The 24613-nt window shown below is 38.1% G+C and overlaps 1 protein-coding gene across 3 annotated transcripts; it reads right to left on the reverse strand.

Annotated features, from left to right (window-relative positions):
* Nucleotides 1-12841: 12841 nt before the first annotated feature.
* LOC128738752 (probable citrate synthase 2, mitochondrial) lies at nucleotides 12842-24114 on the reverse strand. Of its 3 annotated transcripts, XM_053834103.1 has the most exons (6): nucleotides 24081-24114; nucleotides 23685-23787; nucleotides 18849-19007; nucleotides 16028-16154; nucleotides 14551-15242; nucleotides 12842-14496 (listed from the first exon to the last, which is right to left on the reverse strand). In XM_053834103.1, the coding sequence occupies exons 2-6, from the start codon at nucleotides 23730-23732 to the stop codon at nucleotides 14122-14124; spliced, it is 1401 nt and encodes a 466-aa protein (XP_053690078.1). In that variant the 5' UTR covers nucleotides 23733-23787; nucleotides 24081-24114; the 3' UTR covers nucleotides 12842-14121. The 3 variants fall into 3 exon arrangements, with proteins under 3 accessions (XP_053690078.1, XP_053690079.1, XP_053690080.1); XM_053834104.1 differs by lacking the exons at nucleotides 18849-19007; nucleotides 23685-23787; nucleotides 24081-24114 and adding an exon at nucleotides 16685-16756; XM_053834105.1 differs by lacking the exons at nucleotides 18849-19007; nucleotides 23685-23787; nucleotides 24081-24114 and adding an exon at nucleotides 16641-16739.
* Between the last annotated feature and the right edge of the window lie 499 nt (nucleotides 24115-24613).

Raw genomic sequence — 24613 nt, forward strand, 5'->3', positions numbered from 1 at the left:
CCAACGCACGATAAAAAAAACCCAGGCAACGGTGGCCACGACCGTGCAGGCCACGTCGCCGCCGGAAGTGGCGGCACCGCAAGCTATGGAGGCTGGTCAGCCGGTATCGCAAGCCTTGCTCACGCAAATATTTGAAGCTATGTCGGCACAAATAACGGAGGCGATAACTCAACTTTCCCAGCCAACCGAACGGGTGCCGACAGCAAAGCCGCCCTCTCCGCCACTGCCAACAGCGCCAGTTGTGAAGGTACCAGTGGCATCGGGCATGCAGATGGCACAGATCGTTGAGCCACAGCTGCCGTCTGTGGGTTTGCCACCGGTATCCGAACAGGGTACGCCCTTGCAGTGGCGGTGGACGAATGTCTCGCTGCCATACTACTCACTGGCCACCCCACCTGTTATGGTTGAGACTCCGGCTATGAAACCGGCTTCGCAGCTGGCTACGGAACCGGTTTGGAGCCGGCCTCATGATCTGATTCAGAATCTGATTCTGAACCAACCGCCGATAAACAATAAACAAATAAAAATGAAATGGAGAAGTTAAGAAACTATTTATGTATTTATATTTGATGCTCCGCCTTAAGGAGGAAATATGAAAAAACTGTTCGTCTTTCGTTATATAGGTATCTTCGGAGAGCCAACGTAAGTGGCTGTGGGCAAAAGAAAGGGACTAGGAACGTGAGTAAATTCGATAGTAAATCTGGTGGCTGGTCTTGGCTTGGTTCCAGTGTTGAGCCATTCTGGTCCATTGACAGTTACTGCGTCGACTGCGCACCATTCGGGGAGCATTCTCAAAAAATCTTTCTTCATTTACTTTCCCTTACCGTCCCTTCATCAATTGTAGAATCATCGTTTCAAAAAATTTTAATATATGCCTAACCGCATTTCAAGGTCATGACTAAAATCACGAGTTTGGTCAATTCATAGGAACGGACCCTTTCTCCGAAGACCCGCGCTGAAAAGGCGCGGACTAACATGCTTACGGACAAACAACGTCACACGCAGTACCTTGCAAGTCGTAAGGGCCTGCATAGTGTCGTCGTCCTGAAAGTAAAAACAAGTTAGATTAAAACTTCTCGGTCGGTGGTTTCTACAGTAGGTGGAGGAAGAGGCACAATTTGTGTCTAAAAATAGCCCAACCCATGTCGCTACGGTTGATAAGGGGGGTTGTGCAGACTTATTTTGTCCAGCGCCTCTATGGTTCAAAGGTACACGGGTACCAGGGAGCCACACGCCCTGGCAGGTGTTGTGGGTTCAAATCCGGTTATAATCTCTGATTATAGCTTGGTTTGACCCATGCACCTTCCAGCATTGGACAAAAGATAGGAGTCACAACGACAACTTGTTAAGCGTAGCTACCTATTACCCCCCCCCCCCCCCCCCTCCACCTTCCTTTTCACTCTTCCCCTCCATTCTCAAAAAATCCTTCATTTACTTTCCCTTACCGTCCCTTCATCAATTGTCGAATCGTCGTTTAAAAAAATCAGAGGGGTTGTGTACAAGACACGACCGCATATGTAGGTGACGCAGGACTACATAAGTCTCTTTGCAGCGATAGTAGCATGTATTCATGCTTGTAATCATTCGATTCTTCATATATACGTGCTATATGCGTATATGGTTTGACCCATGCACCTTCCAGCATTGGACAAAAGATAGGAGTCACAACGACAACTTGTTAAGCGTAGCTACCTATTACCCCCCCCCCTCCACCTTCCTTTTCACTCTTCCCCTCCATTCTCAAAACATCCTTCTTCATTTACTTTCCCTTACCGTCCCTTCATCAATTGTAGAATCATCGTTTAAAAAAATCAGAGGGGTTGTGTACAAGACACGACCGCATATGTAGGTGACGCAGAACTACATAAGTCTCTTTGCAGCGATAGTAGCATGTATTCATGCTTGTAATCATTCGATTCTTAATATATACGTGCTATATGCAACATATGTACATGCTACATGCGTTGTATGTAACATTGAACAAAGTAGTAACATTGCATACGTTCAATTCTCAAAAGATTGTGCATTTGAAAACAATTTAACAAAATCAAGAACACAAACTATTGCTTTCCTGCTACCTTACTGAAATTAAAGATTGTTTTTATTACCCATGGTTCCCCACGTTGAAGGGATTTCACCAATTCAATCCTATTTTATTAACAGCACAGCTTTTCACTACATTTCTAATGAAACGGCAAACATGCGTATTCATACAGAGTCGTATTATAACCGAACACTACAGTTGTAGCACATTTTTCCAACACAGATATCAAATTCGCCGAGGTTTATTCGTCCCGCAGTAAAGAATTTGCGATCTGTTGGGGCAACGAACTTCTGTCATTTTTTCTGGCATACTTCCCTAACACAGACATCAAATTGAACTAGGTTTAATCGCGTTCGTAAGAAATCTGTTGGCGCGAGAGGGCTTTGTCACTCTTTCTGGCGTACTTCCCAAGCAAGGACATCAAAATGGTCTAGGTTTAATCGCGGTGTTAAGAAATCTTGTTGAAATGGGGAAACTTTGTCACTTGTTTTGGCTTACTTCCCAAGCACAGATATCAAATTGGTATAGGTTTAGACATCGTAAAGAATCTTCCAACCAATCACGAAGCGAGAATTCTGGTAAAACATAGATTCATTATTTTCAATGTTTCAATAGTTCAACATCAAGAATCCATACTTTTTTTCGTTTGGGTCAATTCTTAGAAGATTTTCCGATCGATTGGTGTAATAATATTGAAAATCGATCGGAAAACCGCTGAGCTATTAGCGCTCAAAACCTTTCATTTTTCGTGACGCTCGCATTTTTCGATTTTTTGGAATGACACCCTATCTCAAAACTTGCCGTAAGACGTAGTCCTACGTCAAAAATATTAATATATGCCTGACCGCATTTCAAGGTCATGACTAAAATCACGAGTTTGGTCATCCAGTTTAGTAGCAATGCCTCGTGCATGCTGTGGATTTGAATGTTTTCCAGTTTAAATCCTGGTGATTCCTGGAAAATGGCTTTACAATTTGTTTGCGCAATAATGGCTAAACGTAATTGCGGCCCACGGCATTCATGGGGCGATCTGATTATACGAACAAATACTTTCGAACGAATTTGAAAATTGTATCTGCGTATTTTTGGCGCGTCACAGGCCTGGATAAGTTTGAGAAAATCAAAACAAAACGAACAGCTGTGCTGTTCTGTGGCGCTTGACAGAATTTGCTTCTTTGCTGAGTTTGTTGCGTAGTGTTTGGATAACTGTTCCGTTCTTTAAAAAATCAGAGGGGTTGTGTACAAGACACGACCGCATATATAGGTTACGCAGAACTACGTAAGTCTCTTTGTATAGTGATAGTAGCATGTATTCATGCTTGTAATCATTCGATTCTTCATGTATACATGCTATATGTAACATATATACATGCTACATGCGTTGTATGTAACATTTATCAAAGTAGTAACATTGCATACGTTCAATTCTCAAAAGATTGTGCATTTGAAAACAATTTAACAAAATCAAGAACACAAACTATTGCTTTCCTGCTACCTTACTGAAATTAAAGATTGTTTTTATTATTCATGGTTTTACACGTTGAAGGGATTTTACAAATTCAATCCTATTTTATCAACAGCACATCTTTTCACTACATTTCTAATGAAACGGCAAGCATGCGTATTCATACAGAGTCATATTGTAACCGAACACTACTGCTGTAGCACATTTTTCCAACACAGATTTCAAAATCGCCTAGGCTTAATCGTCTCGCAGTAAAGAATTTGCGATCTATTGGGACAACGAACTTGTTTTTTCTGGCACACTTCCCTAACACAGACATCAAATTGGACTAGGTTTAATCGCGTTCTTAAGAAATCTGTTGGCACGAGGAGGCTTTGTCACTCTCTCTCTGGCGTACTTCCCAAGCAAGGACATCAAAATGGTCTAGGTTGAACCGCGATGTTAAGAAATCTTGTTGAAATAAGGAAGTGTTGTCACTTGTTTTGGCTTACTTCCCAAGCACAGATATCAAATTGGTATAGGTTAAGATCATCGCATAGAATCTTCCAACCAATCACGAAGCGAGAATTCTGGTAAAACATAGGTTCATTATTTTCAATTTTTCAATAGTTCAACATCAAGAATCCATACTTTTCTTCATTTGAGTCAATTCTTAGAAGATTTTCCGATCGATTGGTGTAAGAATATTGAAAATCGATCGGAAAACCGCTGAGCTAGCTCTTAAATGATTCTACCTGTAAATTGGTCGGATTTAGTTAAAGTTAGGTTGAAACTACTCAAAATGGCCTTAAAGTGTACAAACTCAGATTTTGAGTAGTTTTTCAACCAAAAAATTGGTAGTAGGAACTTAAAATTGCTTAAAATCATCGAGAATAATTCAATTATCGGTAGCAAGTAGCCAAAATTGGTTGAAATTTTTACCCAAAGTTCGAGTTTGTACACTTTAAGGGCATTTTGAGTAGTTTCAACCTAGCTTTAACTAAATCCGACCTATTTACAGGTAGAATCATTTAAGAGTGTAGATCATTTTGCGATGACGTCATTTTGCCGTCAAATGACACCACTTGGTGGTTTGTTTACATGTTTTTTGTCACATCCAGCAGTTTCGATTTAAAATTTCGTGAAGGATTACTGCATCAGTTGCTTTAAAATGCATGTAAGGTGCTTTCTCTTAAATAAAAACTATAACTTTTTATCATTATCTGCCGGACAAAGATAGAAAACTCAATTCAAACTTTAACACCATGTAAACAAACCACCAAGTGCTGTCAAAAAAGTGTGGTTAGAAGCTCCCGTGTAATAAATCTTTGCACGGTGCCTAACCTCAACTCTGGTTTGACGTTTTTGTGTGTTTTGTTTTGATTCCCTTTGTAACCTATTTTTTTTGCTAGTGGGCTTATTACTTGTAATTTGTACCACTTGTTTGCGGAAACCGGAAATACCCGACTTTTCCGAGGCAGGAAAATGATAACAGTTCTGTACAACATATATTTTAGTCCTTTTTGCAGGTTTTTGCTTCTGGGTCTTGCGAATAAGCAATCAAAACAAACACTGTCAAACCTGGGACGAAAAAAAACGCACTGACATCTGTGTGCAATGCTTTATGATCTATCCAGCTTTCCACGAGCGATAATGGCGGATATTGAGCACAAGTGGGCACAATCTTTTGACATTCATTGGAGAAGCGTCGAGTTCGCTCTGACGGAGTTACTATGGATACATTCATGATTGTTTGTTGTTCGAGTGTAAAAATGTAAACATTGTTTAATTTTGCAGATCAGCTGAAGTGGAACATAACTAAACGGATTCAAACTTTTATAGTGGTTTGCGGCCATAATTTGCTGAAGGCAATCGTGCGAATTAAACATTCGAAACATTACACATTACGCAAACATTAACTTCATGTTGGTCGAGCCGTTGTCAAGTTTGCTCTCGAACAGCGTCTCGACTTGATAAGAAACTTTCCGTTGCGTATTTGGACATTCTCCCTGAAATTTGCAAAAACTGGAAAGCCACAGTCCATAAAACTTGTCCGTTCAATCACGTTCCTCTTTAGCTGATCTGCAAAATTAAACAATGTTTACATTTTTACATTCGAACAACAAACAATCGTGAATGCATCCATAGTAACTCCGTCAGGGCGAACTCGACGCTCCTCCAATGAATGTCAAAAGATTGTGCCCACTTGTGCTCAATATCCGCCATTATCGCTCGTGGAAAGCTGGATAGAATGCCAGTGTCGCTGGTGTTTCATGGATATTTTGCAAGGGGTTCCCAAGTAGCACTTGTAACTAATCATAAAAATAAAAAAATACAAAAAGGTAGCACAGCAGTTACATTTAGGATACTTGTAACGAGTTAGGTTACATAAAATTAAAAATAGTTACTTTTTAGTTTTCTTGTGACAAAAATCTCAAAAAGTTACCAGGTAGTTACCAAATGACCAAATTGAAACCTTTTTTTCGAACTGTCAACAACTTGGTCGTCGCAAAACAGTCACATTTCAGTTACGAGTTACCAATTAGTTATCAAGTGACACAAATGAAACCTTTTTCCAATTTTGACATCAACTTGCTGGTCGCAAAACAGTTAATTTTCCGTTACGAGTAGTTACGAAGTCAAAAATAGTCGGCTAGTAACAATCTCGCAACAACTTGTTCACTGTTCCTTGTAAACACAACGGATTAAGCAAAAACTATATAGATCTCAAGAATTTTACTTATGGTAAAGATAAACAATTGGTACACGGGTTGTAAAATGCTCTTGTAAATGCGTTTATTTATTTAATTGATGGTACTTGGAATCTTCTCCGCACAGACATTGATATTAAATAAACAAATTTTGATTATTCTCAAACGTCAAAACGATCAAGTTACATCGAAACGAAATCGGCAATGAAAATAGGTTACAGTGTAACTTAGAAATGACGACATATGAAATAAGTGACCAAAACAGATTTAATATTGGTTACCGTAACCGATAGCGTAACCAGGTCGAAGGCTAAGATTACGTGCAACTAGAATGTAACTGAATTGTAACCTTCTATGATTAACACTGCTGGTAAACTGTTTTATTCAAAGTGAAACTATTCTTTGATATTAAATTAACACTTTCTTTTCACAAGAATCACTAAAAAACACCTTTTCCCGATATCTATGAACAGTATCTGCTTAAAATTATTTCATGCAATATGCCGAAAACGATACAAAACTTCAAGGACGATGGTGTAGTAGTTAAAACCAAAGGCAAAATGGCTATGAATTTTACTAAGTGATAGCGAAAACAATTTGTTTTTAATGATTTCTAGGTGAATGCTCCACTAATTCATTATTGCTAAGAATAAATTTAAAAATCAGAAAATTAAAATTTTTATATTTGTACATATTTGTTTTACAAAAAATCAATTTTTCAAAGAAGTAAATAACGAAAAGCTAGATTAAATGAGAGCGCGTAATTTTTTCAAAGCTAGAATCATGCATTTCACCATAAATTTGAAACTGCATTAAAATTTGTGTTGAAATAACAAGCGAAATTTATACACTCTTCTATATTCAACAGTTAAATTTACTGCTTGACGTTGACAGCCATAGATTGAAATAATAAACCTGCTGCATTGTTTTCGCCATGCAATAAAAGTTTCAAGATAACTAATTTGCCATCAATTGAAAGTCAATTTACAGTTTATGTGTAACTTCAATAGTAACCATTTTGTAACTATACATGTTACATATTGGTTATTGAGTAACTGTTAATGTAACCATATTTAGTTACATAAGTTGCGCTATTTCGGTTACACAACTGTTACTTTTTAGGTTACTGTAACCGAAGTTTTACATTTAAATTTGTCGCATATCAGCCGCTGCGACTCAATTGTGACAACGTGTGCTACTTGGGTTTCCAGTAAGGCGTATAAGTGCGTAGTAATCAGAGATTACTTTTGTAATCATTTACGAATTAATTAGGTAATCAATGGTAATCAGTAGAGTAATCAATGATAATCTTAAGTAATCATTGGTAATCATGATTAATTTATAGTAACCACAAGAGAATGATTAGTGGTAATCAGAGGTAATCAGTAAAGTAATCAAAAGTAACTTTTTTCAAAGGTGCGTAGTAATCATTGCTGTTGGAAACCCCTTGATATTTTGGTGGCAAACATGTTGCTGGTTCGTGTCTTGGATACGGGAACTACATTGTCAAATTGCCCAATAGAAAATTTTGCTGCCGACGGAACACCCCAAAACGACCAAATCGGGTGATTTATCCTACGTGATTTACGGAAAAGCAGAAGGATTTTTTATTGGGTTGCCTTTTTAGTTTGACAATCAGATTCCCGTTTCGAATCGATCACTCACACATATGCGCATACAGTGTAAATACGTAATTTTCAAATGTGTGATGTTTACCACGAGCACTGCAGCGACACTGGCATTCTATATATATTACTTCTACTTTTGGCCGTCATCAATAATTAATTCGAACCGGTTATTTTGACCCACGAAAAGGCTTTTACGTCTATATATTCTCACAGATGGCGCTTTCCGTAGGTAAATTTCAACCCTAGCTAGAAAATGTGAATTAGGCTTTTTTGACCTGCGGCGAGGATTCTTTGATGACCTGACTTGACGCCGGTGTAACCGATCTTATTTGTCAAACTGCATTAATTTTCTGTTTTGCTGTTGTCGTTCGTTTAAAAATTTTAAAATTATGGATGATGAAGCGTCTCAGGTAAAAGAGAAGACCTTTTTCTACCTAATACTTCTTAATAAATACCTTGTAATTTATTTTAGCAAAGCCCTACTGTCTCTGAAACACCATGTGAAGGTCGTGAAGATACAGGCGATCATGCTTCTTCCGGTGATGAATCGTACGACTCAGAAAGCCATGACATAAGTCAGAGTATTTTAGAGGAAATTCGCAGTTTGTATCATTCCGACAAAGTAGAAATTTTAACTGAACTGATTAAAAGTCGCATCCAGCAAGCTAGATCTCAACAACAACTAGACGTATTCAGAATAGCACTGGAGGAAGCGAGCGCTACCAAGATGAAGCTTCAGTTAGATTTGGTTTACAGCAATCGGATTATCGTATGCTTACAGGACGCGTGAGTTTTGTAACAACTTTCAGACACATAATGCAATATTAAACCTTTACTTTTAGAGCAAAAGATCAAGTCAATTTATCGACTATAATAACTGAAAAATACAATAATGCTGTAGATATGATGGGTGAACTAGATTTAAAACGGGTACAGCTTCTGAAGGATACTCGTTCCCTGCAAGCCGAGTTTGCTAAGTATCAGAAGAAAATTGCACAAATCGACAAAGAATGTAAGTGTTTTATTTTTTATGCAAACCCAACCCGGAGATTCTATAACGTTTTTTAACAAATTGATATATTTCACAGTACAAGAACAAATATCTCGGGCTGAATTGGAATCGAACCGTGCTATACAGTTACAGAAACAGATTGATAATTTGTTGCTTGACGAAAACAATTTAAAGAATCAGCTCGCGAAAGCAGAAACTGAACATCAAACGATGATTTCTTCGCTTTCAGCCCAGTTAAGTGAGAAAGAAAAACAGATGAAAGAACTTAATGATCAGTTGGCTAAAGAAGAAAAACGTTACACCAGGGAAATTGAAACCAATGCTGCTCTTCAGGAAAATATCGATACTATCCTCGCTGAAAAAGTACAAGCTTCGACGGAACTAGCTAGATTGGAAATCAAAATGGCAGAAACCGAAAAGGAAATGGAAGTAAAGCTACAAGAAATGGAGAAATCTTGTCAAATACAACATGCGAACGAAATCGAAGAAGTTAAGTCAAAATGCCTTAAACTTAGCGAAGAAATAACCGAAAAGAACGCTGAAATAGTATCACTTAACGATAATATTGCTAAATTACGAGCCGAGCTCACTGATTCGGATAATAGTGTGAACGACGAAAGAAACACAAGTAGAGAACTTGAGAACAGAGTGGCTGGAATGCAAGCTATCTTGGAAGATCGTAACGAAGAAATCTGTGTGCTACACGCTAAACTAAGTGGAGAAAAAAAGCGATTTGAAGAATATAAACAGAAGTATTCTAAAATTCTACTCCGTTTGGAAAGCAATCAAACGGAGCCAGAGTTGAAAGACAATACATCAGAACAATTCGAAACAGAACTTGCCGAAAGCGTTTCTCAAACTAAGATTATGGAGGATAAGTTGAACGAGAATGATGAAGAACCGCATCTAATAATGGACGAAGTAGCGAGTGATGAAGAAGCAAAAGACTCGGATGTTGAATCAGTATCAGAAGAATCAGAAGAAAAAAGCATGAATTCGGAAAATCAACGTTTGAGCTGCGATTCGGTTGCCAACCAATCGACACTGCAACTAACTTCAACGCCTTTTCGACCGATCGATCTGTCTGGCAGGTCTGAAGCTACACCGGCTAAAATAAAACGTACTGCTAACGCGCAGGATGCCTTAACACAGAAAAGCAATGGCAGCAGCTCGAACTACAGCACGTTTCAACATAGCGTACTTCGGAAACGACCCACACAACAATACAGGTTTTTCGGTCGAAAATCACCAGACGGGAAATCTGCCAAACCACTACAGCAAACGTCCCCTACCGGCAGTCAAAAAAGTTACAACATAGTTCTCAATGAAAGTTTGAATTTTAGTGATGCGGTAAACTTTTCTGTTTTTCTGTTGGTCTAGATATGCTACTAAATTTTGGCTATCATTTTTTACAGAGTACTATAAACATTGACGACGAACCAATGGAAAACACCAATTACTCTAACATGTCTCCGTCTATCCGACTTGTTAAGCCATTTTTACGAAACAATCAAGAATCAATGTAAGCCTCATAATCTTTTCTCAATATTTTGCCGCATGTCAAAAATACGTTTGACATTGTTTAAGTTTTTCTGCGTAATCGCTTTATAAATTTTCATTAGTCATACCAAATCCCCCTATTATTATAATACCATGTAATTGTCATTATCAAATATGACCTACCCGGTACCAGAATATTGTATATGTTCACCTCATGTCGTTTATCCATTTTTTATCGGTACAGAAGAAACCGAATAACCATTGAGTTAAAATTGTTCTGTCGACGCGTAATCGACCTATAAATTTTCAATATGTCGCACAACATACTGCTGCACAAGTAAATTGTATAATAAATAACATACTATATATGCGTCAAGCTATCAACAAAATGTGTTTAGCTCTCTTGGCCCAATGAATCCTCGCACCAACAATAGTGCTTAGGAGGGAGAGCATAACGAGAGTCGATCAGATCATTACATTGGACCCGTAACCTGTACCCTAATAAGCGCCTCGAAGTTTTTCAATAAAAAAAGGGTAAGTATTAAAAATGCTTAAACCAATAACTTGACTTTGCTAATCAGAAACTGGTAAACTGTCTAGTTGTTTATTTATGTAAAACTATCAACAGTCCCTATCACACTACTGATACACTTAACTTAGAATGTACGAGCTAGTGCCAGGAATTTAGTTCCAGCTCCTCGAGGCTAACGTTGAAGACGAAGCTAGATTTGAAGCGATTAAAGTGACGTTGTAGGCCGGTGATCGTACTAAAGCTGCTGTAGTCGGTTCACCGATGCGGTACGCGCAGAGAAGGACCATTGCGTAGAGTACGACTTTGAGAGATCGCGGCGAGTATTCAAGTTGTCAAGATCGATGAGTCTGCTGCGTTGTTCACAGCAAGGCAGCTGTAAGGGATCGTTCCAAGGCAATCTCCGAAGAGCGAAAAGGATAAATCTGCGTTGCACTGACTCGACTCGGTCAACTCCATTTTGGTAGTAGAATCTCCGCACTAGAGCGAACTATTGCACAGTAAAGAGCTTTGAGATAATAGATATCGTAGCACTTGCTGGCGATGCGCATAATAAATCCAAGGTCAGACCTTGACAACAATAAATGCGATGTGTTGTTTGAAACGGGGTAAAGGCACATTTGATAGCGTGTAGTCGAAGACAATAGGGTTTGATTTTCTGGAAAATGTAATAATTCCCATTTGTCGCAATTTTACATCATGCGGCTATCTATGCACCATTTCAAGAAAGTCGATAACAGCTTCGGAGAACCGCGGCATCGTACGGATTCTCTATTTTTCCATACAGCTTAAGATTAGCAAACGAGAGTCGTGGACATTAAAGTGGAGTGCAGCGAAATATTAACTTTTAGATGGTGCCTGGAGGGATATGAATTAAACCATCGCAGCTACGGGCCTCCTGTTCCAAGTTTATGCAATTTAGCGATTTGTTCAGTTGATTGTTGATTAGTAGAGTTGACAATTGATAGTTCAGTTTGAGTTTAATGCAGAAATACCCCGATATATGTTTCTCCTATTCCCCTTTTCATAAACTTTCTTACATGTACATATGTCGTTTTCCGTACTGTCGAGAAGACACTCGTATTGATTGATTTGATACAATGAAAAGGATACCGTTCGGTCCGAGAGAATTTCCGCGCGAATAGTTGAGAAATCTGTTCTTTGCTGCTCGCAGATTCACTACACAGGGACATGACTGAAGGAAGGCCGTTGTCTTTCCGCTGTTCGTTGACTTGCTTCAAGAAGGATTTTCGATTTCTTTTCAGTCTATGTTCGATGTTTCTCAAGTAGCACCGAAGCAGGAGCGACTCAATCATTTGTAACACAGGTTGATGAACATAGTGATTACGGAGTGGTAAAGCTCTATACTTCGAGAAGTTTCTGAGAGCAGCCTCTCCGCTAGGATTTCAGACGTCGTAACGTAACGTTTGCTTAGGGTACCAGCTTCTGAACGTGCATGGTTCTTTTTGGAACATGTCGATCGATAATGTAGTTTAGTCTATTAGAGAATGTTATTGCGGCGGAATTAACATCGCCCTTGTTCAGAACTGCATCCCAATTGATGGTGGTCAAGTCGTTTGTCCTTTGGATTTCCCTGAAACCTGCGTGGACGAAATCATAGTAGATGGCCGGGGGTCACGTCATGACGTATTTATTGAAAAATAGTTGTCAGCAAAGGTGGATGATGTAGATAGGTGTTTGGATTTTAACTTCCACTTCTGTACTGTGCTCACAGCACAGACTCATAGTTAACCATTTTTGAAGGGTTCAGTCGAGCCGAGTCTCGCGCCCAGCATCTTCCAGTGCAACTTGGTTCACAACGTTTATTCACTAGGGAACATATTGGTCGAATTAATCCTTGTCATCGTAGTTTGCAGTTAACGGTTTGACTCCACGGTACGCTGGTAATAATCGAAAGTATTTCAAGGAATTGTTTCGGTCAAAAGTCTATCATAAGAGTTCAATTCAAATAATTTATGTTTATTGCAGTCGTAAGTAAATTTTAACAGATCCAGACATCATTTATATTCATGATAGATGAGAAAGAAACGTAAAAATGAATAAAAACCTTTTTATACGAGAACGCGATGAAAAAGAAGCAGAAAGTGTTGAGAACTTCAAATCGATGAAATCGAATCAGTTGAGAAAAATATCAGTTTGGTTTTCGCACCACCTATTAATTTCACTATTTTTCTAGTTTACTTTTGCTATGTTTCGCTTAAGTACTCTATATTCAATTTGTATTTGAGCCCTATTCACTAGCTTATTATCATTGGTTTTGACTTGTTTTGTTTGTATGGTGCTGCCTTGCCTAATGCATATAACTAGCTTAGTTTACGTTACGCCCATTCACCCTTTTACACGGTGTTACATGATTGCTACTACTGGTAGTATCTGAACTATAAGTGCAGTTTTCTTTACCATAACGGTTTTGACCAATCCAGTTTCAGTTATGTAAGTTGGATAAAACAAGCTTTAAACTCAGCAATGAACACACTAAGCGTACCGGTAAGTATGAAGGAATAATGTAATATGATCCATTTATATTTGATTTTCCCTCACTTTTATTGAAGTATTGCTCGCTAGTGACTTCTATATAAATCATTCACGGAAAACACCAAGCCTTTGCCTTTATCATAATAAGTTTTTATAGGACCCTAAAAATGGCTGTTATGAGGTAGCATTTTCAATTACTGTGATTCAAAGGTGGTCGTTATCTGCTGCTGTACGAGAAAAGAACATGAATTATGTTTTATTTACTTGTTTTCTCTTTATTGTGTCTCTCCATCGCTTTGTAATGGCTTCTATTCAACAAATCTTAGTTTAAACCTATTAGTTTAGGTAGACAATAAATAAAAATGATTTTAGGTCTGCAGGGAAGGCTTTCACTCATTCGCTGATATTTTTTATTCGCAAGGCCTTACTTTTTGATGGCGCTCACGAATCAATTGCGTAGAACTGTTCCCTAGGATTAATTAAGTTACTTATGCTCATAACACTTAATTAAAATTATACAATTTTACAAACGTATGTAAGTTGAAGTGTTTTCCGTCTTGTTCTTGAGGAGGCAAAGACTGCGCAAAGATGTGAAAGGGAACTTAAGTTGAAGGTTTTTACTCGGTTGACAGTTGCAGACAGTCTCTTCAACGAGGTGCCACGAAATGTCTCTAGATTGGTTCACGCGGATGCCGGAAATCCCGGATAATGGTTGACTTATTTTTTGGTTGATGTTTGAATTGTTCGTTCAAGTGATTTACTTGCCCCCGGTAGCCTTAATCAGACCATCAGTAGACATGGATTTCGGGCGTTCGATTGGCAGTCCAAGAGCACGATCCCAAACTAATGAAGCCAACACTCCGAGGGCACGAGAAACGCCGAATAACACAGTGTAGTAGTTCATCTCCTTCAGCCCGTAGTACTGCAGTAGTACGCCTGAATGGGCATCTACATTCGGCCATGGGTTCTTGACCTTGCCCAATTCAGTCAGAATTGGAGGAACGACCTTATAAATATTAGATACCAATTGGAACAATGGATCATTTGGCAGGTGCTTGAGGGCAAACTCGCGCTGACAAGTGTATCGAGGATCGGTCTTACGCAAGACAGCATGTCCGTAACCAGGAACAACCTAGAAAAAATAATCAGTTAAGAAATTGCCTGCAATAATTCCTTGAAGACCTACCTGTCCTGATTTAAGTGTCTTCCAGATAAAGTCTTTGACCTTATCCTCGTTAGCATTATCTCCTAGCTCTTTGCGCAGTTTCTGCAGCCATACTAATACTTCCTGGTTAGCCAGGCCGTGGAGTGGACCAGCCAATCCGTTCATACCTGCCGCAAACGAAAGATAAGGATCGCTCAAGGCTGAACCAACCAAGTGAACTGTATGCGCAGATACGTTGCCGCCCTCATGGTCACTATGGATAGTTAAATACAGCCGCATCAGTTCGGTGAATTTTTCATCTTCATAGCCCAACATCTTCGTAAAGTTGGCTGACCAATCCTTCTTTGGGTCGATGGCACCAATTCCCTTGCCATCACGGTAGGTGTTGCGATAGATGGTGGCAGCAACAACTGGCAGTTTAGCAATCAAGTCCATGCTGTCCTCGTAGATGTACTCCCAGTACTTGCTCTTGTGCACACCTTCGGAGTAGGCTTTCGCGAACTTACTCTCTTGGTTGAGGGCAGTCACGGCACAGCTCAGCTGCGACATCGGGTGCAAGCTGGTTGGCATGTTGTTCAGCATGGTTACCACATGCGATGGCAGTGCAGCACGGTTGGCCCACTCGCGGGACAGCGAATCCACCTGAGCCTGGGTGGGAACATCACCGGTGATCAACAGCCAGAACAGACCTTCGGGCAGGGGTTCGGCGCCACCTGAAACGATTAGGCACGGTGTTAATGTTTAAGTTAAACGAATATGCTCTGATGCTAATTTTTGCATTATTTCACTATCCATCATAAACATAAATATATCAAAATTAAAAATTTAAAAAAATACTTATACTAACTGTTTACCAGGTTTATATAAATCTTTTAAATTGTGTATTTAATTAAAATAATACATTTCGCAGTTGTGTTTTATTTTTGCCGATGAGTTTTATAGAGAGTTCAGTTATTTTGAAGTCAAATTGAACTGAAATCATTGTATGATTATCAACGCAAATATGGTATCCGAAATACAATTGAAAAAAATGTGAAAATATTGTCATTCGGTGACGGAAAAAACAGTCAATTTCATGATGGAATCAGTAGTTCGCCTTCGCGCTCGTTTACACTGATGTTCAGCACGAAAAAAAACGAACTGTCAAACTCTAGTTCACGTTCATTTTCACGGTAACTGTAAAACGGCCTTTACATAGAAGCATATAACTATACTGTATACTGTAACTAGCGCCGTTGCACGTCATTTCCTATCTCGTCGTTCGCTATTAACTACACTACGAATAGGCATGTCATTGAAACGTGCAAATACATCTGGCATTCAAAGTAAGGGCATAGTCGCCCCGGCTTCAGTTATAATACAGCTAAACGTGACTATCTAATGCTGTTAAATAGTATTCCAGTCGGTGGCAATGACTGTCCTTATAGAACTTATTACTTGATCCTTGGTATTAGACAGGTAAAATTATTGCTGATTTAGTGTAGCAGTCACAACTTACCTGGAGCCTTCGGCAATACTTTCTGGCACTCCGGAATCGACAAACCACGGAAGCGAATACCTTCTTCCGGATCAAGAACCGAGGTTTCGCAAACCAAACCTTTAATGCCACGCATTCCACCGTACATCTGGAAAAATTAAACACATATAAATACAATCATTATCACATTGTAAGGGAAGAGAAAACATCAACCAATCATGTGATTGCTCGTGCGTGTTGCTCGTTAATCTGCAACACTCGCCCCGCAATCAATATAAAAATAACCAAAATTATGTAAGCGGTAACTTGCACGAAGTTGGCGATTTTTGTCGCTCTCTGCTTTGTTTGTTCATCGAGTTGTGGTTAATTTTTTCACATGATCGAAAATAAACTTTTTTTAAATGAATAGAATCTTAGTAAGATTATTCAAGGTCGTCAATTAAGTTTCGTCACTAAGTAGGTAGTTAGTGTGGATGACATCTAAAACAATTTATTCGTTTCACTATCTAAACGTCGCGTCATTGAGCTTAACCTTCCACAGCGGCACATTGTATTGCAAACGTGTGAATCCCGCAGTTGATATATTGGAAGTATAATTACGGTACTATGAAAAAAGTTGTTTCTCTGCGCTCACATGATTCATAGGGTGTCCAAAATAATACACGATCAATAACTAACGTTTTGTGTTTTACGCATAGATTGACTATTTTAACTTTTCAAATTAAGCCATCCTAGTTCTGATAGCCTGCGTATGTCTTTTACTTTATTTTTTAAAACCGATTTATCTTATTAAAATTTATAACTATCTTAACGGGAAGCGCTAGACTACAATATTAATGAGCATCGAGAGCGAGAGTAATTACGATCGAGAATAACTATAAGCTATATACTATAACTCCAATGCGGGATATACTTTGCACATAGACGGAATCGTATCAGCTCAACCTCTATTTTATCGCGTCATAACCTGCACGACAATGAATATTATATCATGCTTGTCGCAAGTTCATTATCTCTAACACAAAAGACTGGTTATTTTTCTTGATAAATATGATATGTATAATCGTGCCCGAAGAAACATTGACGCATAGCCAAATGAAACATTTCAATACAGCATTTGCTTTGATAAGTATCAATGGAATCGAGCAGAATTTATCATAATTGGAAGGTACTCCAGCTGATTTTTATGATATGGCAACAGGCCCCCTTTATCATTCAACTATTTGTTTTCAACGTCACGTGATTACTGTAAAGGTTCCGCCTACTTCAAAATCAATGTAGGTAGCAAGTCTTTTTTTTTTGTTTCATTTTATGTAATCAACCACATGGTCACTTACCGGGAACTGCTGATAAGCAAAAATATTGCATTTTTATATCAGACCTCCCGTGCTTTTGTAAAACACCCCAAAATTCCCAAGACGCCTTTGACATTGAACTGACGCTCATGTGCCACTTATCGTCTAGCTGTGAAATTCTCTTATCTAATAGATTCATACGATCCCTACTGAAACGAATTTATAAACGGCGCGTGTGTGCAAATTTCAGAGCACACATGCCTGAAAGTGTGGTTCGACCGAAGATTCCACTGATTAGCAGATTTTGTAACGCAGATTACTAATGTGAAATCATTTCATTAGTTGCATTTAGAATAAATCACTCGCAATAACAGCGTTATAATTTAGTGTTATCTCGTTAATTGCCAAAAATGTGGCATATCCGAGAATAATTTGTTTCGAATCGCCTAAAATAATATTATTCTGTGGATGGATTAAATTCCAGCACAATAAAGCAAGCAAGCAACAAAACACGACTAAAAGAAATCATATATTCCGTTAATATTATACTGTGTCCTTTTACATTGTGAAAGTTTGCAGTAAGAAGCTAGACGTAGCAAACTACACATACTCAAATAACATAATGCACATCATACGAGCAATGTTTACAAAACACTGAATGAACAAAGGTGCAAGCTATGAATATAGAATATAGAAATTAGTTACCCAGATTACCGTACATGCTATATAAAATGATAACCTTTAGCTTATAGAGGTATATTCAATGTGAAGCTTTTGTGGGATTCATGAGTTCCGAATGTGATCAATATGATAAGCGGCTCAAAAATAGAAACTGTAAGCGGCCACGATAAAAAAACACAATTCCATGGAAATTTGATTGGTTCACAAACAACTTGTACTCTGCGAAACCCCGGCGAAAGAAAGTATCCAGTTGTTCACATTAATAAACCAAGACATATTTAGTAGCAGCCAGTTTATCCACATGACTGAGCTGTATAGAGATACAAATAAGAGAACTGAATACTGTTTCCATTTCAGTGTGAGATAGAAAACCCTGCAAATAAATCCCCGCAATCAAATCGGTGGAAACTTGTGCCACTAGCGGTGACATGCAGAGCCGCAGTTCAGTTAACGTAATTTGTCAATTGTGATGACATATCACACGATATTCCCGCTCGTTGAATTGTTCAATTGGCGATGCTGACGAGAGCTATCAAGCGTTGCCCGATTGTTGCTCACACGCGTGGCGGGTCATTTGTAAATTGAATTATAGGGCAGAGTGGTACAGTAAGGATGATCGCTATACAAATGCACTCGTTTAATTGAAACTAATCGATTTTCGATAAAATTCGCCCCACCAGGTAATGGGACTAGATAGCTTAGACATTCTTGAAATATTTCAAAGTTCTTTTCTAATTTGGAGAAAGGTAAGTAACTGAGAATAGCTTCAAACTTTTTAAAATGTCTTTCTCGAAGGCCTCAATCGTCGCAGCAGATATTACCTTCTTTATGAACATACAATTAGTACAAAATGCGCTAAAACTTACCATATCGATAGTGACTTCGCCGACTTTGGTGTTTCCATGTTGCTTGCGGAAGTTCTTGATGCGCTCCTGCTCTTTCGGGATCTTCTCGGTTAAAATTTTCTTCAGATCTGTGCTGTCAGATGCATTTCGTACGTAACTCGTCAGGACAGGGAGAACATTCTGTAATCAAAAAAGAACATGAATTGCTTGTTAGTTGATTATTACTATTATCAAGTTAGGATTAAATATGGTCAATATGCTATATTTCTATCGTTGAAACGTCAAACGTTTGCCTATACTTTTTTGTTGCTGCGATTATAACGTTTAGCTCATACAGCTCAGCTGACATATTTCGATATGCATAAAAGCCAATAATCTTATCACCCAACCGGATGATTCAGCCCGTCTTATCAGGAATTACGTCCATTCCTGCCACATGTTGCTGTGTGGCATCAGGTGGTAATATTTCCAACAAATCGATCATTTTTAAGCGGTAAACAATATATAGACCGCAACTTAAAACAATTCGGCGGAGCTCTCAAAAATTTGGCGCAAAATTTATTGAAACGGTAGTGAATCACAGCAAACATGCAACGTATTTTATAATCCAAATATTAATAAAGGTTTTTAAGTAATCAATCCTTTTTCTGTCGCCGGAAAAATGGCATTTAAGATTATTTTAGATTTCTTTTTTTCGGAGAAATCAGATCACCGTATCTTTGTTCTCTGTTTTATTTCCGTCACAGTCGGCCTATATAAACTTTTCGTAACATTACATAATTTAAACGAAAACGTCATCGATATCGATTCTATGTAGATACCTACTCAACCCATTTGAAAACAGGTTTACAGCTACACACGCGAAACTTGTTTAAAAAGAACCACGGAATAGCCAATTACCTAGGCGGTAGGAAGTAATTCTCCAAGAACAAGTCAAGTGCATAACGTATCATTTACCCCGTTCTAAAGCATCTTATGCACAGTGGTTCTAAGTCCAAAAAAATTGATGAAAATTTTAATTTCTCAAATGTTAGGTAAATGTCTTCCGAAAAGTTGGTTTATTAACCAAGGGAATATAGGTTACAGTTTTACTCTTAAGTAACCAGTGCTATAGCAATAAAACGATATCGATTTTTGCTAATTTTTGCAACAAGATCTACGGCAGCTTAAGCATTTTTTTATGTGTGAATAGTATCAGATAGTGTGAATAGGTCAGATTGATTATTGAATATTCCTTGAATTAGACTTCGAATTAAATGTTTATTTCAAGAACCTATTTCGCAAAAGATGACGTTAGTAAACTACCCATTGCAATACTGTGGAAATAACGTATTCTTCCTAAAGCTTGTCTCATTGCACATCAACTGTATGACATAATTTTGTTGTGCGTCAGCAAACCACGCTTGTGCTTGGAAAAATATTTCTCGCGTCACTTTTGATTTCGTCCAATGTAACAATTCCACCATATTGAGAAAAACGAGATCAAAGTTCTTCGAATTGAATTTTAAATTGTTTCAAAATGAAATAATTTTCAGTCATTCACTCAACGTGGTTGATGAATAATAACATTCAATATTTAACGGAGATTTTAAAAATCTAATTAAAACTAAGCAGTTTTGGTTTATTATGGAAAAAGTTACATTGGACTGTTTACCATCTCATGCTGTACTTTGGACGGTTTTATTTTTCCAGGCTATTGCACATAAATTAAGCGAAATCACCGTAAAAGACGTGCGTTGCCGTGCTACGCTATTTTCGAGGTTATTTTTCAATATTAGACCGCTTGTTTCACTTAAAATGCATAAATAATGCGAAAAAAAACTTTCACTTGCTAAACGTCCAATGTACAGATTGGGTTTGTTTTGATTTTTTTTGCACTTTGGACATCAGATGAGAACGACCGAAGTAACAGTCAGTCATTCGTAATTCGAATGTGCACATTGGACATTTTGATAATGCTAATTTTTTCACCTCAAAATAATTCTATTTGGGCAGGTGTTTTTGTATAACATAGAGTTTAAAAAGAGCAATAATTTGTTGTGATAAACCGGATTTGTTTACATTTGTTACATTGGACGAAATGAAAAGTGACGCGAGATTTTTTTTTACAGAAGCACACCATTTTTTAGTGGACACGTACGGTATACTCTAGCGAAACAAACGCGCGCAAAATAAGCTGCGCGGTATAAAAACGGAAACTAATTGGAAAGACGAGAAGTACACCGGATAGCCGAAAAAGTTTGAAGATGAATAACTGGTAAAATTATTCGATTAAAACCTGCCAAAGTTAGATTGCTTAGAGATGAATTCTTGACGATCCTAAACACAATTGCACAGTGGTCCGTGAGCGAAAATAAAATGGAATCTTATTGTGTCTTACAATAGGGATTATTCATAAATTTCATTACGGGCGGTGGTGTTAAAAACTCCAAGTTTTTTAATCTTTCGTTACTCGCGCCTACTTCGATTTATAGGCATGCTGAAACCTAACAGATTTTACTCGAATACTAATGCCACTTGGTGAAAAACTCATGAAACTTTTTCCATCATTGTTTGCCTGCAATGGTTTATTCAGTGTATTCTTCTTTTAATAGCGTACTGTTTTCAAATCAAACAGAAACAGCTCCTGTTATATAACCGAACAGAACTGTACTACACAATTAAATGAAGTTTTTTAAAACACTGGAAATCCTTAAGCATAAAAATTACATCAGCTGTCATTTTAGGCAGTAGTTCTGTTAACACTGATATTTCGTCTCACCCGTCAAAGCTAAACACCATTTTTCACGCTAATAATGGTGTAAGAAAATAAGCAAAGGTTGAAAATATTGCGAATGCAGAGAAATATGTACTTTTCGAGCAAAGCACCTGTCTGTTTCAACCCAGGGGTCTAAATCACAATCTTTGGACTCTAAAAGACGCTTAGTGTTAAATTGACGAGTACGTTCCAGATTGGAGGACTTCGAAGACTGACCAATGCACAACGCACAGTTTACTTTCAGGACATCAACTTGGTATAGACTACATCAACTCCAGCGATCTCTGACCTGTTGGGAAAAGGGTACTCTTTTGTTCTGAGGGAAATAAACGGAATTATAGTACAGAGTATATTAACAAATTTCGTAGAAAATATCGTTATCGATTCTTACATCAGTCGATATCCAACTATCCAGCGAATTGAAAAGTATAGTTTATACCAGGTTGTCCAGTTTTTGGATCACTGTTCGATGGTGTGATCAACTAACTAACCAGTGGGGCAGTGATTTAATCATAGCACTTTGAAAATAACGCCAGTTTTGCTGCATGTGTACAACGCTTCAACTGTTTGGCATAGTATTACGATTCGGTATGCCGTACGCACGCGGAAGGTTGAGACGAGTAACTACTGCTGTCTGCCAGCAGCTAACAGGCGAACGGAGCCAAAATTGAACTCCAACACGAAAGCGAAACAGATTTGGAGGCACGACTCAGACTGTTCTCTCTTTCCCCTTTTGTACTGTACGGAGTATGCTCTGTCATTAAGTATGTGGTATCAAATTCTGCACCCTGCACGCACATGGTCAGGGTCTTGAGAACTGAGCTGTATCGGCCAAATTATTATGGCGCGTACATAGTTGTGTGCACTTATACCAACAGACAAAAAAGAGTGTAGAGACAGCCCAACGGAGGGTCAGGTCATCTTATTCTTGAACCGGTTTTTCTCTACTTGCCTTTGCCTGGCGATTGCGGATACGGCCTTTTTCAGGTAGCGGCTGACGAGGCAGAAACGGGGCAAAAACTGATTACCAGCAGACGCACCACGTGCTGACGTAAGCCAATAACTATATAGAAATGAATCAAGATATATTGCAGACTTTTCCAGATGGTATCACTGATTTAGTATACCTAAGATACTGCTGCATATGTTCTAGTATTTACTATACTATCTACAATTACTTGCAAATAAATTTTTTTGACTGACTAAACCTAAATATATAAAATTCGCCACACTTTATGAATGTAGTTGATTACATTTCACAAATTAATATAAAGTATATTGTTGTTTTTCATATTGATAATTTAATTTGATATCTGTTAGAATTTACTTTTTAATAAAAAAAATCATATACCTATTTTTGTTCGAATAGGATTTTTATGTAGTTGGCGTATTCAAAATGCAAAATGCGTACTTTGAAGCCCAAAGTATAATAGTTCAAACATAGCTTCCAGGGCTCTCAAATTGTATTTGTTAAGAGTATCTTAAGCTCTTTTGATTACGAGTTACATGAATGTAAATTCATTATCAGGCCTTAGAATGTTGCAGACAGTTTATTTTGCTGAGCTGTGCTGTGCCAAACTGCCAAGGCACATATCCTTACGTCATAATACTATGCTACGCCCTCTAAAGCAAGACCAGGTCATCTTCACTTCAAAGAGCGAATAAGAGCATTCCAACTTTCAAGTCGTCTATGTACTACAAAACCGTACTACCAGCTACTAGCGGTATGTACTACGCCGATACACTAACACTGGCAAACGTGCAATAATTTGCTCTCTGCTCAATTTTCTCTTGATACTAATCGCAAAAATAAAAAAATGCTTAGTTTTTGTCTTAGTACTACAAAATTTGCAGCGAATACTTTTACTATTATTATACAAACTTTACACTTCAATAACATTATAGAGAAATTGTGGTGGAATACAAAGAATATTGAGCAGAACAGATTTAATGAGGGATAATTATAGGAAAACCCGACATCGTTACGTAATCCTGCGAATTTTCCAATAAATTTTCTATAAAAATTAAAATCTCTTACTTGCGATCACTTACTTAAAACCTACTTTTATATGTTTCACCATTTACACTATTCAACTTACCTTGTTGGCGCTGGCCAATTTTGATGTGTAGATACGGCTGAGAGCCATTATCGTCGATTTTTTCAAGTACGATTTTTTGCACTAACAAACTAACCTTTCAAGCCTAGAATAAAAAGTGGAAAATTTGAAGTACTTCCAGGCCTACTATTGTATAGCTATAACTAGGAGTGACGGCTTCAAACCGTCTATTTCGCTAATGATATTGGGCTCAAAAAATATTCACTTCGGCAATTCCTTTTAAGTAACAAACATTCTAAGTAAATAATTTTATATAAAATTTATTCCTTCAACGCGCACACGCACTTTTCCACCCAACAATAAAAATGCACCACATTTCTTTCTTGCTGCCACTTATCTAACTCTCACACCACAATATGAGAAATAGCTCTCACAAACCTGTTAAACTATACCTCCGTACTGCTCGCTACCACCAAACCAACTGGTCGAGCACAGAGAGAATCATGCTTACTAAAGGTCCCGCGCTAGAGCTTGCTTGATGGTCATCCATTAATACCGCCACCAAAAATATGTTTTTCTTTCCCAACAAAGCCGTATACTGCGAGAAATTTCAAATAATGGGGTACAAACCTATATTGAACCTTATCAGTAGCAGTAAAATAATACGGATACTCCATTTGATTTTGCTGTAAGTGTCCAAATTATAAATAGGTGGATTACCCTACATTTAAAAACCAATTTTGTTACCATAACCAATAGTTACGTCATTTAAGTGGATTCCAAGATCTGCCGGGTTCAGTAGTATTAGTGCGGTTAATACATTCACCACTACACACAAATAGCTCGCAAATTTGGCTAACGCACCGGCTTTGCCTTTTGCACGCGTTGAAAAAGCTCTCATTTAATGAGACGAGCTTTTGCCAAAGGAATTACGTCATTTATTCTAATACGTCACCGGCAACAGCGGATCT

The sequence above is a fragment of the Sabethes cyaneus genome, chromosome 2 (assembly GCF_943734655.1).
Source record: "Sabethes cyaneus chromosome 2, idSabCyanKW18_F2, whole genome shotgun sequence".
Classification (NCBI taxonomy): Eukaryota; Metazoa; Arthropoda; class Insecta; order Diptera; family Culicidae; genus Sabethes; species Sabethes cyaneus.

Excerpts from the sequence above, each read along its gene's own strand:
- LOC128738752 (XM_053834103.1), bottom strand. The coding sequence starts at position 23,732 with ATGGCTCTCAGCCGTATCTACACATCAAAATTGGCCAGCGCCAACAAG. Across the intron at positions 16,155-18,848 it reads GCGAAGTCACTATCGATATG|ATGTACGGTGGAATGCGTGG; the intron begins GTAAGTTTTAGC and ends TAATTTTTCCAG. Across the intron at positions 15,243-16,027 it reads AGTATTGCCGAAGGCTCCAG|GTGGCGCCGAACCCCTGCCC; the intron begins GTAAGTTGTGAC and ends TAATCGTTTCAG.